Genomic DNA, 17,181 nt, shown 5'->3' on the forward strand with positions numbered 1-17,181 from the left:
AGTAAAAAAAAAAAATAGCCACATTAGATCCACGTAGGCAACTCATACCCAACCCAATAAACCCGACTTTTGATTCTTGTAATATAAGCTAATAGGGTCTTCTTGGGTAAGAAAAAAGTTACTGTATTTGGTATTTATGCCTGAATAAATGCTAAAAAATGTGTCTTTTACATAAATTTAGATCACATTTAAGCAATGTCTGAGTTTGTGACAAGTGCTATGGGATTTGTTGTAGTTAATTGATGCATTTTCTCTGTGAATCTTTTTTTTTTTTTAACAGCCCTACTGTGATACTATTATAGTACTATCTGAGCTATCATGACTACAACTGCAATGTTGAACTCACCTTGTAATTGGAGATGTGAAATTTGATGTAAAAGTGAAGCAATTTTCTCCATAAATTGCCTCCTATGAGGTTGAACAGGAGGCAAATACTGACCATAAGGGCTAGTGATGAAGGGCGTAACAACAGGTACGGGCTCGGGCCTAGGGCTTTGAGAAGGATGGGTTTGAGTGATGAGGAATGTAAGGCTGTTGTAGTAGTAGAAAACGTGGTTTTGGGTTTAGTGGGTTGGGTATGAGTTGCCTACGTGGATCTGATGTGGATCCAACGTAGCTTTTTTTTTTTGTGATGTGGACTTTCATCCATAAAAGGGCAAATATATCAAATATCCTAACGGGGAGAGCAAATTTGATCCCAAATATTGACGGAGGGCAAATTTAAACTATAAACCATACTTTGAGGCTAAATTTGACCCTTTGTCCTTAAAACAATAGGGACTAAACTGTAGCATTGATCTATAACAGCCTTAACTAGCTCCTGTCCAGCTGTTATGTACTCCCCTGCAAGCCCACTGTACCACTCCTTAATGCACAGGACATTCAGCACAAATCAATCACTCTCTTCAACTTTCTTCTTTCATAAATTGCGCAGCCCAATGCACAAACCATCCCCTGCTCCTTGGACGCACCCCGGAGAAAATAGTTTATTGATACTCCCTCAGAGGGAGTCCCTCCGTCTCAAATTAGTTTCATGTTTCACTTTTCGAGAGTCCAACTGTGTAAAATGTGACCAGCATTTCAAAACATTTTTTTTATCAAATTGACATGAGAAAAGTTACAACTCTCGAAAACCTTCAGCTACTTCAAAGCCAATTACCAATGCAAGCAATGATTTTGCTTCTTTCCTGTTTGTATTTCCTACAGGAAGTCCCTAATATTCACCCACACTGAAAGTAACTATAGAACTATAACCTACTTTAAAGTGCTCATTAGAGGATTTTTCTCAGTCATCGATGGAGGGACGTGTGTTGTTTGGGAGCCTCCGGCCACGTATAAACGAACTAAACAGATGCCAAGCCCTTGCAGGTTGTGCATATGGTACCATATATGCAGCACCTCTTTCAGTGGCAAAGGTCAACAAGTTGCCATACTCTGTTTGCCAACCTCCCCACCTGATTAAGAAACAAGCAGTTGATTATAGGGATTATTACATTTTTGAACTGCTTAAAAGAATGGTAGGTAGCAAATATATACATATTTTATACACAAAATATACATAATCAGTGTATAGGTTTTGTATATTTTGGCTCGCGCCCGCAATTTATTTCGGCCGACGGACCAAAAATGAAAAAAAGTCCTTGATTATACTTTTATAGTTCTCATCAGCGTTGTAAAGAAAGAGTTGAATATCGGAGAGCGATACCTGCCCTTTGTGAAACCAAGCTCCATATGGGACTGTGATCTTGAACCCTGTGTCAAGAGCTAGCTTGCGTACAAGGGTCTGAAGCCAAGCAATGGCACAACAGAATCTTGGTTCCACTGCAAGCGAGTAATTCAGAATCAGGCACTATTGACTTTGGTACTAGGAAAATGGAACAAATGATTATGAATTCTTGTCAAATTTAAAATATTTACCCGAAAATCCAAACAGGAATAATGTTTTCAACTATTCTTTTAAGCAATGGAAGAATATTGATGTTTCCATCTGTGTCACTGTAACTCAGAACACTGCAATAGAAGTTGTAATCTGCAAGTACATTACCAACGGTTCACTACATTTATGGACTTTGACATAATAGGTAAGGCATAAAAGTCGAAGGTTCTACATTGCTATTGTGTGTCTGCTTATGGCTCAATGTGGAGTTGATATTTTACACACTTACCGGCTGCACATCGACCAGCTATCAGGCCAGTTTGTCCTATTTGCATGAAGGGCTTTCTGAACCTCCGGAAGGTTAAAATAGAAGCGCCTTTCATAGCTCATGCACACATCAACACCTACACTCATTTTAGTAGCCTGCAAAGGGGGGGAAATCACTATTAAGTTCCAGTAAACACACAGACATATAAAGAAATTGAGTGACTGAAGGGAACCAGATACCATTTTCCTTAATCGCAGCTCTTGTTCCATGATGGACAGATAGCACACATCAAGAATCACATCATAATTATTTATATATTCACTAACAATGGTGTTTCCTTCAGATATGGCATTATTGCATGCTTGAGAAACGTTGTGTGGACTGCCAAAGGTACACTCATCAAAGTCACACTGATTCATAATTGCTAGGCCTACTTCATCAGAAATCATCCCATGAGACCAAAAACATTCATAGGTTGCAGGAAGATCACGATCAAGTCTCAGAAGTGGATTCCCAATCTGACAAAGAAAATGAAACAGTTTGACGAGCATATTCACACAGAAAAATTGCTTCTGATAAAGGGATGCATAAGAGGGGTAAAGTTTGTTTACTGCAGCTCCTTTAATGTTGAATTTGTATTCTGGTGAGTGTTCATTGTGGTCTAGAGGAGCAACAGTTAACTGTGGAATGTAATGCCCCGAACAAGAAAAGGTAAAATTATGAGTGATTATAAACCATAAGGTGGAGTGATATGACAAGCTAAATGAAAACAATATGAGGACGATCAACTAAATCCAGCAACAGGTTTTCGATTTTTCATAGTATCCCTCAGGATAAGGGATACAGCTCTCTTCAAGCATCAACAGCAATTACAAAAATATATAATTTTAATAACTTTGATAGTTCAAAATCAGAACAGAAGATAAGTTTTGATTTTTAAAAGGTCTAAACAAGTTTGAATCTATAATACTCTCCCCCGTACCACATAACATAGTCCTATACAGAGGAGGGTGTGGGACAATTTCTTGGTTCGCTCTTCCAATTTTTAAAACAAAACATAAAGGAAAGAAGATGAGAAAGAATACTAGTAAGTACTTTTGTCAAGATAATAAGGAGTTCAAAGTTCTAAGTCCAAAAAATTGTCTATTTGAAGAGATTCGTTGTTCAAGAATTTCCTTTTGTAAATTGTTTTGAACTTTGCCATAATATAACCGCACATGTTGAATGTCTCTGACCTCCATAACTTTCTCCTGTGAGATATAGTTCCCTTGATTTGAATGCCGGGAATTTCTTCACCCACTCCATGAATAAATGCATATCCATTGCTGCCAGAGAAAGTTTGGTAGGATTAAATTCTTAAACCTGATATTTAAATACAGTTAATGCTTGATCACAACATCTCTGCTGCTTTTTCTTTTACCAGTTTTTGCATCACCAGTGTTGTAGTCTGAACTTGTATTTGAGTATGACCGGCCTACTCCAGCTGGAGAGTCAACAAATAGGAGATTTGATGGTACAGTAGACAAAAGACATGAAGTGGTAAGTTCATTCTTTTTACTTATATTGTTTTAAACATGTCATAATCAGCTCATCCCCACTCTACTAAGCATACCTTTATTCCATGATTTTGAATTTCTTCGAAGACCTCGACCATCACCTGTGGGAAAGAATGGTCGCAACCCCCCCCCCCCCCCCCAAAAAAAAACCCCCACCCCCAACTGATGAGCAACCTGGACCTGAAACACAAACACGATACCTTTTATCATTCTTGACTCTGCCTAGACATAATTCACCAAATTCATAGCATTTTAATTTTAAGCAATCTCATCAAGAAAGATTAATTCTGCAATATTTCTACCTTTTCTTTCACTAATCTAATAAAGATGTAAACTTTCACTCAATTGAGTGAATTCCCAAGTAATTCAACAAGAGGGAGAATTCCATCTCATTATAAGTTCACTCTTATTTTTTAAAGTTCTAAATTGGTTAATTTCAGTCCAACTACTGTATCAAGTTCCATCTCACTGTCAAATTTAACAGCTTATAAGCTTGGGACACTTGGTAGCTCAGATCAAGGAGCCGTTTGATCATGAGAATTATTCACTTTTTCAGGAAATTTTTAACTTTATTTCAAAATCAATGTTTGGTTATAAAATTTCAAATCCAACTTGGAATCGGATTCCAAATATGGAGAAGTGCTCCAAACTTGTTTTCCAATTTCATCTTCATAAATTTCAAATAAAGTGCTCTATTCCTTCCTTTGCATAAAGTATAACCAAGCACAAGTCCATCTTCAACTCCAACTTCATAAATTCTAAATAAAGGAAAAATATTTGAAATCTATGGCCAAACGCCTACTAATTAACATGTGTTTTCAACACTCTGATTGAATACAAAACACATATATATGTTGGTCTTAGCATAGAGAGTTTTAAACTGTTTCCGTTTTTCAAACATTGAAATGAATACAGAAAGCCTGAAAAAACATGACACACAACAAACAAAAAACAAAAGCTCGAACCCCAAGCAAACAGTACCGCAAAACTATATGAAAGTACACATAAATTCCTACTTACACATTTGTTAATAATGGACCCAGAATAGTTAAAAGGAAGAAGAGAAACAGACCTCCATTGAGCCAAAGAGTGAGAGGTTTATGATCAGGGTTCACCTCAGCTTCAACAAAGTAATAAAACAAGCTCCTCCCAGCTTTCTTATCCACCACATAAACATACCCTGCATATTGCCTAAAACCAACCTTAGGTTGTCCAGGCAACTCTAGTGTACATTTCACAGGTCTAAGTGCGGTTGGCGAGCGTCCAGTTCGGCCAAGAGGAGAAAACACCGGGTTCCGCCAAGAGGATCACTAGGATAGCTCTGCTTGTGTCTACCATGCTCTAACATACATTCTTGGGTCTTCGATTACTCTCGAGATAAAGATAAAGCGGACTCTCGCTCTTCACCATCCATTACAGATCCTATATCAGCAAAATAGCCTTCATCTTTCATTAAAGTAGTCAAATCTTTCAAAAGCGCATTAATTTCACCAGCATTAGGATGAGATTTATCCCCTGCAACAAACATATTTGTTTTTTGCCCCGCTATAATCCAACTGCAGCCCGGGGGCTTCCTCACTCCTTTCTCTTTCATTTCCTTCCTTAAGAAGTTAACTCCGCCCCAATTGCCTGATGCAGCATATATATTAGATAGCAGTACATATGAAGAAGAATTCTGGGGTTCCAACTCAATAAGCTTTTCAGCAGCCTTCTGTCCCCTTATATCATCCCCATGGATTTTGCAAGCACCAAGGTAAGCAGACCATATCATAGCATGTGGTTCGAAATCTAATCTTTCAATAAATTCCTCTGCCTCTTTGAGATTGCCCCAACGACCAAGCAGATCAACCATACAGGCACAATGATCCACTCGTGGCTGAACATCATAGAGGCTAGTCATATCCTTGAAGATTTGACGACCTTCAGATACCATTCCTGCATGGCTACAAGCAGTCAGAACCCCAAGGAACGTGATATCATCAGGCTTCACAGATGCTCTCTTCATTTCTTCAAAGATTTTCAGTGCATCTTCCGCAAAACCATTTTTTGCAAAGCCAACTATTGTAGAGTTCCATGAGATAACGTCTTTCTTGCTAGCCATTTCACTAAACACTTGCACTGAACATCTAACATCCCCACATTTAGCATACATATCTATTAGGGAGCTACTGGTCAATTCATCCGTGTCAAAACCAGTATGGAAAATGAGAGAGTGGATTTTCCTGCCATCCTGCATAGAAGCCAAGGTCGAACACGCTTTTAAGGCACTAGCAAAAGTTGCCTGATCTGGCATGACATTAAACTTGCGCATTTCCTGATAACCAAGCAAAGCTTCCTCACAGCAGTCATTTTGAATATTGCCGGATATCATAGCAGTCCACAAAACTGGGCTCTCTAGCTTGGTAAACTCTGAGAAAAGCATTCTTGCATCTTCTAATCCTCCGGAGTTATAATACATGCCTATCAAAGAGATTGCCAAGAATTCATCATTGTATGAAAACCCAAGCTTTAAAATGAAAGAGTGCAGTTGCCTGCCAAGCATGTAAGCCTGGTCACTGCATGCATCTAGAATGCTAGCAAATGTCACCTCTGAAGGTTTTAGTCCTTCAACAAGCATATTCCGGAATAAATGCACCGAGTAATTAATGTTTGTCTGAGCATAACCAGAAATTAAAGCATTAGTAGACACCACGCTTCGATCAGAAAGGCAAAAGAAAACCTCACTGGCAGAATTAACGTTACCACATTTGCAATACATGTCAACAAGAGAGCTTCCAGCAAAAAGGCCACTTTCTAGACCATATTTAACCAGCAGGGAATGAACTTGTTTCCCTTTATTGAGATCTTGTATATTGGCACAGGCACTGAGTATGCTAGCCAAACATGCCTCATCAGGAACAATCCTCTCCAATATCATTTTTCGGGACATGATAAAAGCCTCTTCTTCTTCTTCGTCCTGAACATATCCAACTATTATTGCATTCCAGGAAATATGGTCTCGAATTAGCATTTTCTCAAAGTGGCGCCTGGCATCACCTAGAGCCCCACATTTGGCATACATGTCTATTAATGCATTTCCAACAAATAAATTAGACGCAAATTTATTCTTAATGATAATAGAGTGCAGTTGCTGCCCCATTTCCATATCTTCCAAACAAGCACATGCACTCAGTATGCTAGTGTAAGTATATTCATCGGTTTCAAAACTAGAAAGTCTCATATTCCTGAATAACTTGACAACTTCACAAGCACTGCCATTCTGTGCATAACCTGCAAGCAAAGCATTCCACAACACCTCATTTTTCTCTCCCAAGCTGTTAAATACTTCACTTGCAGCTTCCATCTTTTGACATTTGGCATACATATTAATCAAAGAACTCCCAACGTAGACGTTGGATTCCAATCCCTGCCTAACTGCCAAAGCATGGACCTGCAAGCCAAAGGATAAATTTGCAATGCTTGCAATTGCACTCAAAACACTTCCCAAGGTAGAACGAGTGGGTCGAACACTAGCTTTAATCATGTCTTGAAAAAAATTTATAGCTTCCACCTCTTTCCCTCCCTTGGCATGACCAGAAATCATCACATTCCACGCCACAACATTAGGACTAGTCATCTGCATAAACAACTCACAAGCATCATCAAGCCTTCCTAGTCCCACACATGCATTTATGATGGTCACTGACGCCACTTGATCCGGAACACACCCTCGTTCCTTCATCTCCTCAAAAACTTCCAATGCTTTTTCAGGTTGACCTTCTTGAATATAAGCAGAAATCATCGCTGTCCAAGAAACATTATCCGGCTCTACTGCCCCATCAAAGATCCTCCGAGCATCGATCAAATAACCACATTTCGCATACATATCAATAAGAGAACCTTCAGTAAAAGAATCAAATTCAAACCCTGTTTTCATCACACAACAATGCACTTGTTTACCGACCTCAACATCGACTAGCCTAGCACAAGCAGATAAAACAATAGCATAACTAAACTGATTACCCCACACTCCAGAATTCCACATTGACCCAAAAGCTTCAACAACATTTTCCAACAACCCGTGTCTCGAATACATCAATATAATTGAATTCCAAGACATACTATCTTTGTTCTCAAGAACGAAAAACGCTTTCTCAGCCGAAACCATGTCTCCACATTTGGCGTACAAATCCACAATGGCATTCCCTAAATGTCCTTGCGATGCAAACCCATGTTTCAAACTCCACAAATGGATGGTTTTGCATGCTTTTATAGCAAGTGCAGCTCTTTGAGGCATTTCGTCGAACACCTTGCGCGACTGAATGTTTTTGCATTCTTGTAAGCACATTTTGAGGAGATTGTTGTAAAGAGTAGTAGTTAGAGGTGATTGAGGTTGTGGGTGTTGGATTCTTGGCTGTGTAGCTGAGAATTTGCGGCAACGAAGGAGAAACAGAGATTGTTGTTTGAGAGGGGAAAGCTTAAGAGTGGCTCTGTGAGGCATTGACAGAAATTCGATTGAGCCGTTTTGGCGGGTTGGTAATATGAAACTTAATTCTACATATAATTACCAGGTCACTCTGTAATTACTCTTACATAATTTGATATTCCCTCGGCATAAAAAAGAGTGTCCACTGAGCCATTTACACAGCTCTTAAAAAAATATCAACTTCCAGGAGAATAAAAAAATAACTAAACTGCTCCTCATTAAATAAGTATTGAGATATGATTACTTAACACTTAATAGGGGCAAATTTAGAAAAACGAAATTAATTCTTTCTTGATTTGATAAGTGAAACTCTTTTTAACCAAAAAAAAAAGACTAAATGGATACTCTTTTTTATCCGGAGGGAGTAGTACTGTTAAGCTCTTCTTCTTTAACTCTCTCGAAGTAAACAAGTTCCTTTTTATTACTCCCTCCGTCGCATATTAGTTGTCTTCGTTATTATAAATTTTCATTCTAAAATATTTGTAATATACAAAATTAAGATAGAATTAATTAAGTTTTTCCTACTTTGCACTTAACATTAATTGTTTTTTAGGTTATCAATATGGATTAGAATGCAATTAATTGGAAAGAAATAAGGGTAATGTAGTAAAAAAATACACTTTTATTTATGAGTTCTTAAAGAGCGCGCAAAACGAAAAGTAGACAAGTAATATGAGACAGAATGAGTAATTGGATTTAGTTTAGAAACTGACGGAGAACATATAGATTTTCTTATAGGATTATGAATTACCACTAGTATTTGATGTGTATGCATATATGATTTACGTCTTCACTTACGATCTTCCTACTAAATCATACTTTAACTAATCACATTTGAAACAACGTTCTCTACCTTTTAAGATGTGGGTAAGGTTTGTGTACTCTATCCTCTTCAAACCCCACTTTATGATTTACCTGAGTTTATTGTTGTTGTACTTCGATGCAAAACTCAAGTATAATAAATTAATATGATTTTGGTGTAGATATCAAGCATATGTGAATTATTACATTCTTATGGTATCAAAAGATTGTTTTTCATTTCCATGCAAAATTCAAGTATAATTTTGTTGTAGATATCAAGCACATGTGAATTATTACATTCTTATAGTATCAAAGGATTGTTTTTCGTTTCCATAAAATCATTAATTAATATTTTCATAAAAAAATATCTGCATTCACCTTTTAAATAACTTGATGAGATATAAATTTTTCTATGGTAATAATGCATAAAATTTATATTCTGTAAGTAGTTTGCTTTAAAATTAAGACTTTTTTTTAGATCTATATTCAGATTAAAAATCAAGGAGCTTTATCAACAGAAGTGAATTTTTCCCTTCATAAAATTGGAAAAACTAAATGAAATTTTTCTTCCCTTATCTATATAATTTGAGACAGAAAAAAAAGACTTTTATCTCCAAATTTAATTAAAGGAATAACTTCCTTCCTCCTCCTCTTTTTTTTTTTTTTGGAGGTGAAGCGGTGTCAAAAGAAGATTTAAGTGAGTATCAATTAGTCAAGGAATTTAGTCCCAACCCACATGAAAATAGATCGATCTTTTTTAGGACCAGTATGCGCTCAAAATTTCTTTGCAACTCTCAAAACTTTTATGTAGCGGTTTCTTATAGACCCTATTACTAAAATACCCTTAATAGGAGATAAAGCTAACGTGAGCAAAAAAAGTTTATTTTGAAATGGTAATAGAAAATTATTTTTTTCCACGCTAATTTTGTAGATAAGTGATTGTTTGATAATAAGCGAGGAATATTTGTCTTTCTGCTAAACAGGTTGGATTGAATTTATAATTGATTAGATGAGTATTTTAAGTAAACTCCTCTCCGAATAAAGTATTAAAGTTCCATTTATTTGAAACATGTTACTCCCGAATAATCAAGTCCTCCAATTTTTGAAAGAGCTAAAAAAAAAAAAAAAAATATATATATATATATATATAAAATAAGAACCCTTAGCGGCCTAGCGGGGACTCCACTGGGGTTCTTCCCCAAATTGACGCGTATGTGTTATCTTATCCATCACATTAATAGCATGAACTTTTAGAAAACAATTTGTTGGAGAAATCAGCCTTAAAGATAGGCCTGCAGTTCCTAACAAAATTAAACGTCATGTATGTGACGTCGGCAAAGGCAAAAAGATAAACTACTTTATTATTATTCGAAGAAAAATCAAATAGTAACTTTTATTTGTGTAACTCACTAAGGGACCAACAAAAATTTGGTGGAATGATAAGTATCATTTTTTTTTAATTAGAAGTCTCGGGTTACCTTTATTAGGGAGGGTTTTACCAACTAATGTGAAATTTTTTGGCACAAATCCAAATTTTATTGGATCCCAATATAAATACTAGTACTAAACACCGGGTGGACAACGGAAAGGGCCAAAAAAAAAAACTACAGTTAAGTGAAGGACGATTGGGGACCAAGTTATCCATCTTCACCAAATACCGATCAAGGTGTAAGTTAATTTCCCTTTTAATGCTTTAAACGTCTATTTTACTTATCAAAAGAAAAATATTGTCCCCTTACAAATGCAAATAACATTTAAAACCCAATATTATTCAATCTGAGTGTTGAAAATACCGTCCATTTCCCAGGACTGCAAATAGCATTAAAATCCAATATTTTTTTATAAGTGCAGCAACGTCCCTTCAATGTTATCCGGATTTGTAAAATTCATCATGCCTTGATTTGGCTGCACTAGTGAAGGTTATGGCCATAACTTTTTTTTTTTTTTTTTGGTGGAGATTTTGTGTAGTTGTACAAAAAATAATCTTATCTTATTGGACGCAATTAATTATTTATATATTTGTTACAAAATTGGCAATTTTATCCAACAAGTCAATAATAATATCATCACTGTTCACCTACCATGTGTCCGTTTGATTTAATTCGCCCTCAATAGCAAATTATATTTGGATTTGTAAGAAAGAGAAAAAAAAATACGCTCTTAATTCTTTTATAAAATCTATCCTTAAAATTAAGATAATCCGAAAATAAAAAATTCCATACATAAGAAATTTATCCACTATGGCCTCCAATTCTTTTTCTCCAACTTCTTTTTTTCTTTGCTTGCTTTCTTTATTTCATACAAAAGAAATTTAAGATAAAGACAACTCTTGACATATATTCTTCAGCTACTTTAATTCAAAGTCAATTACCAATGCAATGATTTTACTTCTTCCTGTTTAAATTTCCTACAAGAAGTCCCTAACAATCAGCCAATTACCAACTTTAAAGTTCGTTAGAGGATTTTTCTCAGTCGTCGATGGAGGGTCGTGTGTTGTTTGGGAGCCTTCGGCCATGTATAAATGAACTAAACAGATGCAAAGCCCTTGCAGGTTGTGCATATGGTACCATATGTGCAGCACCTCTTACAGTGGCAAAGGTTAATAAGTTGCCATATTCTGTTTGCCAACCTCCCACCTGATTAAGAAACAAGCAGTTGATTATAGGTATACTTACCTTTTGGCCCACTCTAAAAAATAATAGCCGGCAAATGTATACATAATGTATATTAAGTACAAATACAAATATACATATAAATTGTATACAAAAATATACATATCATATACATAATATGTTTTGTACATTTTGGCTAGCGCCCGTAATTAATTTTGGCCAGCGCCCGTAATTAATTTTGGCCGAAGGGCCAAAAGTGGGGGAAAAAAAAACACTTAAAGCTTCTCATCAGCATTGGAAAGAAAGAGTTCAATATGAGAGGAGAGTATAAGCATTACCTGCCCTTTGTGAAACCAAGCACCATATGGGACTGTAATCTTGAACCCCATGTCATGAGCTAGCTCGCGTACAAGGGTCCTGGAGCCAAGCAATGGCACAACAGAATCTTGATCTCCGCTGCAAACGAGTAATTCAGATTCAAGCACTATTGACTTCGGTAATAGGAAAATGGAACAAGATTATGGATTTTTGTCTAATTTGGAATCTTTACCTAAAAATCCAAACAGGAATATGATTTTCGACTATTCTTTTGAGCAATGGAAGAATATTGATGTTTCCGTCTGTGTCGCTGTAATTCAGAACACTGTAATAGAAGTAATAATCCATTAGTTATAATCATCAAGTACATTACAATGGTTCATTAAATTTAAGGGCTTTGACATAGAAGTCAAAGGTTATAAATTGCTAGTGAAATGGTATCATCATAGATGTAATCAGTTATCGTATGATATTTTACACACTTACCGGCTACACATTGACCAGCTATCAGGCAAGTTGGTCCTATTTGCATGAAGGGCTTTCTGAACCTCTGGAAGGTTAAAATAGAAGCGCCTTTCATAGCTCATGCACACATCAACACCTACACTCATTTTAGTAGCCTGCAAAGCAGAAACACTGTTAAGTTCCGGTATAAAACACAGATATAAATAAAGAAGTTGTGTGAATGAAGAGAACTGAATACCATTTTCCTTAATCGCAGCTCTTGTTCCACTATGGACGGATAGCACACATCAAGAATCACATCATAATTATCTATATATTCACTAACAATGGTGTTTGCTTCAGATATGGCTTTATTGCATGCTTCTGAGACATTGTGCGGACTGCCAAAGGTATAATCCTCAAAGTCACACTGAGTCATAATTGCTAGGCCTACTTCATCAGAAATCATCCCATGAGACCAAAAGTATTCAAAGGTTGCAGGAGCATCACGATCAAGTCTCAAAAGTGGATTCCCAATCTGACAGAGAAAATAAAACAGTTTTACAACCATATCCACACAGAAAATTTGCTTCAGATAAAGGGATGCATAAGAGGGGTAAAGTTTGCTTACTGCAACTCCTTTAATGTTGAACTTGTATTCTTTTGAGTGTTCATTGTGGTCTAGAAGAGCAACAGCTAACTGCGGAATGTAATGGCCTGAACATGAAAAGGTAAAACTATGTCAGCCCGGGGGAATATAACCAATACCATCAGAAAACAAAAAGCAGAACAGAATCACGAATTCAGTGAAGAATTAACCTAAATAGCCGTTCACCCAACCTCTTAAACTAAAAATAGCCGGCAGATATATAATATATATGTATGATCAAGTGTATTATATGTAATGTATAATTGTGAATAATCAATGTTTAATATATGTATACTGCTAGAAAAAAGTTAACAGTGAATCCGACCGATTATGTGTGTAAAGAACCGAATTTCATTTCAGGTCTGGGACTAAAATCCCCTCTTCCCTCACAAGTTTAAGCAACAAAGGACTCCTTATAAACCATAAGGCGGAGGGACCAGTTGAAGAAGGACAAGCTAAATAAAAATAATAAGAGGACGATCACCTAAATTCGGCAACAGGTTTTCGATTTTTTCATAGTATCTCTCAGGATAAGGGATACAACTTTTTCTTCTAGTATCAATAGCAGTTACAAAGATATAAAAATCTTCATAACTTTGATATTTCAAAATCAGAATAGAAGATAAGTTTGATTTTAAAAAGGTCTAAACAAGTTTTGAGTCTATAGAATTCTCCACTACCACATAACATAGTCCTATGCGGAGGAGAGTGACAATTTCTTGGTTCTCTCTTCCAATTTTTGAAACAAAAAATAAAGATAGAAGATCAATAAAGCATACTAGTAAAAACTTTTCTCAAGATAATGAGAAGTTCAAAGTCCTAAGTTACCAAAATTGTCTATTTGAAGAAATTCGTTGTTCAAGATTTTTTTTTTTTTAATTGTTTTGAACATTGACACAACATAACCGCACATGTTAAATGTGTCTGACCTGCATAACTTTCTCCTGTGAGATATAGTTCCCTTGATTTGAATGCCGGGAATTTCTTCACCCATTCCATCATGAATGTATGCATATCCATTGCTGCCAGAGAAACAAGAAGGAAAACCTTATGCTATTTGGTAGGATTAAATTCTTAAATCTGATATTTAAATACAGTTAATGCTTGATCACAACATCTTTGCTGCTTTCTTTTACCAGTTTTTGCATCACCAGTAGTGTAGTCTGAACTTGTATTTGAGTATGACCAGCCTACTCCAGCTGGAGATTCAACAAAGAGGAGATTTGATGCTACAATATGCAAAAGACATCAAGTGGTCAGTTCATTCTCTTTACTCATATTGTTCTAAACATATTAAAATTAGCTATTTTGCAGCCTACTGAGCATACCTTTATTCCAGGATTTTGAATTTCTTCGAAGACCTCGACCGTCACCTGTGGGAAAGAATGGTCCCAACTCTGTAAAGGCACCCCCACCAACTGATGAGCAACCTGGGCCTGAAACATAAAGATGAGACCTTTTATTATTCTTGACTCTGCCTTGACCATAATTCACCAAATTTACAGCATTTTAATTTAAGAAATCCCGGGCAAAAGGAAGTATAATTCTGCAAGATTATACCTTTTTTCACTGATCTAATAGAGGAAGTATAATTCTGCAAGATTACACCTTTTTTCACTGATCTAATAGAGCTGTAAACTTTCACTCAATTGACTGAATTCCCAAGTAATTCAACAAGATTGAGAACTCTATCTCTATATAAGTTCACTCTTAATTCTTGAAGTTCAAAATTGGTTCAGTCCAACTACTGTTTTAAGTTCCATCTCACTATCGAATTTAATCTATTGTAATCTTGTGATACTTGGACAAAACAATTGTTTTAAGTACATGAACGAACAAACAATCTGTTTCCTTTTCCCAAACATGAAAAGAATACAGAAAACCTAAAAAAACATGACACACAAGTTGTGACACAACAAACAAAGAACAAAAGCTCGAACCCCAAGCAAGTAGTACCCCAAAAAAACTATATGAAAAGTACACATAAATTCCTAGTGACATTTCTTTATAATGGATCAAGAAAAACTCAAAAACACACCTCCATTGAGCCAAAGAGTGAGAGGTTTATGATCAGGATTCACCTCAGCTTCAACAAAATAGTAAAACAAACTCCTTCCAGCTTTCCTATCCACATCAACATACCCTGCATATTGCCTAAAACTAACCTTTGGTTGTCCAGGCAATGCCTTCACTAAATCCTCCTCAGGATACCCTTTTCCTCCAATTATCAAACCAAGAATTACCAATCCACAAAACCACCAAACACCCATCTCACTAAACCTCATAAAGATTCAAACTTTAGCCTCTTTTTCTCCAAAACACTTCAAATTAATAGGCTCATTCACTTGCTCTCCTATATATGAAGAAGAAAAAAGCAAGTCTTTATAACAGAAACAAGAAAGAGAAGGGATAAGGACACGTGAATTACGGATACTTTAAAACAGAAAGCAATTTGCTATATATAGATAAAAAGTGTAGGAAGGTATGAGTAGTGTGAGTAGAGTGTTGCAGGCTTTGTGATGGGGTTGGTGAGTAGTGCGGTGGTGTTATGATTAGGCTTAAAAGCTTGCTGGCATTTTCTTGTTTTTGTTTTGCAGTGTAACTTTATAGTAGTGTGGTTGTTATAGAGAGAAGAAGAAATAGACGTTAGGAAGTTGCAGACTTGCAGACCAGTGTGTGAGTACTACCCCACCTATCCCCCTCCACCACCCCAACCCCACCCCATCCAACCCACTCCCCAGGTGAGTAGGGGACTAGGGGTATGAACCATCAGAGAATTGTGAATTGGGCAGTTGAGATCTATTTGGCCGTTTTCAACAATCCAAGATAAGCTATTCTAGTCAAAAAGTCAAGTATTTAAGGCTAGTTAGTGTACATGTATTTTGTTTTGTTTGCTACTTTGCTTTCAGGATTTCTTTTTTATTTTTCACTCGGTGTCCGGTATTCACATTAGAGTCCGACTATATCCAGATTCACGCCGCATAGGACCCCATTTGAGGGGAAGCGCTCCCTACTAAAAAAAATTTCACACCCAGGCTCAAATCCGAAACCTCTGATTAAGGGAGGAACAACTCTATCCGCTGCACCACATAGGATTGAATTAGAAAAGCCTATATCCACTTGCATTGAATCACAAACAGTCAAACAGTGCTAAAATTGTGTGGCAGGTTGGGTCAGACCACTAAGGATTTGTTTTTTTTTTTTTTCATGTTATAGCTGAAAAGATAAGTACACATATGGTAGATTATAGACATTCTGTAGATAATAACTTCAAAAATAAATTAAGCAACTTGTTACAAAAAATATCAAATTATATTGATCAGATAACAAATTTATTTGTGTATAAATATTTAATTGTGAATCCGATAATTAAAATGAGTGTTGAGTTCAATGACAAGTTTTGCTCCACCGCTAATATTGATATAAATATACTTACACTGTAAATATATGTTTATAATCGAAGATTAAATATACGATTGCAGGTGGTGTTTCAATATAAAAAAAAAAAATAGGACTTTCAATTTCCATAATTATTTAACTACTTTATGGTCGTTTCCCATTGGACGGACCTGATAATTTTTAATGTTTTAATTAGAGTGGGGTTCTTAATTCGGATGGAAAGGGAATTGATATGGGAAAATTAGATGTTTGATCATTCAAAAAAAAAAAAAAGAACTTTAAAATATAATTAAGTTCTAAAAAGTTTTATTTATCAAAGTTAAGTATGAATCGACATATGCTCCAACAAATAGGACAAGCTATTAAGGAATAGCAATTATACTTTCATTTGATTAATCTTAGGGGTCACGGAACAAATCTTAGCCAAAAAATGATAGCATGTTTTAATCTGACATAATTTTATTTAATGACAATATACAGTGAAAATGGACGACATATTTATAGCTTTTTGCTTTTTTTTTTAATCTGACATAATTTTATTTAATGACTATATATAGTGAAAATGGACGACATATTTATAGCTTTTTGCTTTTTGGTTTAATATACTGATTTCTTTGTCTAAAAAACGGGTAAAAATCATTTTAGTCCTCCAACTTTACTTTAAAAATCAAAGACTTCCCCCAACATTGAACAATCAACATTTTCATCCCCTTATCTCAACTTTCGTACATTGACCGGTAACTTTATATTATTTGATTCCATCAAAGGAGTAAAAGGGAATTTCACTTATATT

General features: G+C 35.8%; 3 protein-coding genes across 4 annotated transcripts; all 3 read right to left on the reverse strand.

Annotated features, from left to right (window-relative positions):
• Window positions 1–1,024: 1,024 nt before the first annotated feature.
• Window positions 1,025–3,831, reverse strand: LOC132627262 (serine carboxypeptidase-like 42). 2 transcript variants are annotated; one of them, XM_060342513.1, is made up of 8 exons: window positions 3,757–3,831; window positions 3,565–3,627; window positions 3,380–3,469; window positions 2,384–2,662; window positions 2,166–2,299; window positions 1,918–2,010; window positions 1,706–1,821; window positions 1,025–1,454 (listed from the first exon to the last, which is right to left on the reverse strand). In XM_060342513.1, exons 3-7 carry the CDS (start codon window positions 3,383–3,385, stop codon window positions 1,758–1,760), a joined length of 576 nt encoding a protein of 191 aa, XP_060198496.1. In that variant the 5' UTR covers window positions 3,386–3,469; window positions 3,565–3,627; window positions 3,757–3,831; the 3' UTR covers window positions 1,025–1,454; window positions 1,706–1,757. The 2 variants fall into 2 exon arrangements, with proteins under 2 accessions (XP_060198496.1, XP_060198497.1); XM_060342514.1 differs by lacking the exon at window positions 1,025–1,454 and having other exon boundaries at window positions 1,767–1,821; window positions 1,918–2,029; window positions 3,565–3,825.
• LOC132627261 (pentatricopeptide repeat-containing protein At3g09040, mitochondrial) lies at window positions 3,825–8,421 on the reverse strand. Its single transcript, XM_060342512.1, has 2 exons — window positions 4,773–8,421; window positions 3,825–3,880 (listed from the first exon to the last, which is right to left on the reverse strand). Exon 1 carries the CDS (start codon window positions 8,178–8,180, stop codon window positions 5,067–5,069), a length of 3,114 nt encoding a protein of 1,037 aa, XP_060198495.1. The 5' UTR covers window positions 8,181–8,421; the 3' UTR covers window positions 3,825–3,880; window positions 4,773–5,066.
• A 2,741-nt stretch (window positions 8,422–11,162) lies between these two features.
• LOC132627263 (serine carboxypeptidase-like 42) lies at window positions 11,163–15,670 on the reverse strand. The gene is made up of 10 exons (XM_060342515.1): window positions 15,028–15,670; window positions 14,318–14,425; window positions 14,126–14,218; window positions 13,919–14,011; window positions 12,972–13,057; window positions 12,600–12,878; window positions 12,383–12,516; window positions 12,129–12,221; window positions 11,917–12,034; window positions 11,163–11,602 (listed from the first exon to the last, which is right to left on the reverse strand). Exons 1-10 carry the CDS (start codon window positions 15,272–15,274, stop codon window positions 11,435–11,437), a joined length of 1,419 nt encoding a protein of 472 aa, XP_060198498.1. The 5' UTR covers window positions 15,275–15,670; the 3' UTR covers window positions 11,163–11,434.
• Window positions 15,671–17,181: the final 1,511 nt, after the last annotated feature.

Source organism: Lycium barbarum, chromosome 2 (assembly GCF_019175385.1).
Source record: "Lycium barbarum isolate Lr01 chromosome 2, ASM1917538v2, whole genome shotgun sequence".
NCBI lineage: Eukaryota > Viridiplantae > Streptophyta > Magnoliopsida > Solanales > Solanaceae > Lycium > Lycium barbarum.

Excerpts from the sequence above, each read along its gene's own strand:
- LOC132627262 (XM_060342513.1), bottom strand. Across the intron at positions 2,300-2,383 it reads AGCTGCGATTAAGGAAAATG|GCTACTAAAATGAGTGTAGG; the intron begins GTATCTGGTTCC and ends CCCCCTTTGCAG. Across the intron at positions 1,822-1,917 it reads ATTCCTGTTTGGATTTTCGG|TGGAACCAAGATTCTGTTGT; the intron begins GTAAATATTTTA and ends ACTCGCTTGCAG.
- LOC132627261 (XM_060342512.1), bottom strand. The coding sequence starts at position 8,180 with ATGCCTCACAGAGCCACTCTTAAGCTTTCCCCTCTCAAACAACAATCT.
- LOC132627263 (XM_060342515.1), bottom strand. The coding sequence starts at position 15,274 with ATGAGGTTTAGTGAGATGGGTGTTTGGTGGTTTTGTGGATTGGTAATT. Across the intron at positions 14,219-14,317 it reads TTCAAAATCCTGGAATAAAG|CATCAAATCTCCTCTTTGTT; the intron begins GTATGCTCAGTA and ends TGCATATTGTAG. Across the intron at positions 13,058-13,918 it reads CACAGGAGAAAGTTATGCAG|GCCATTACATTCCGCAGTTA; the intron begins GTCAGACACATT and ends TTTCATGTTCAG.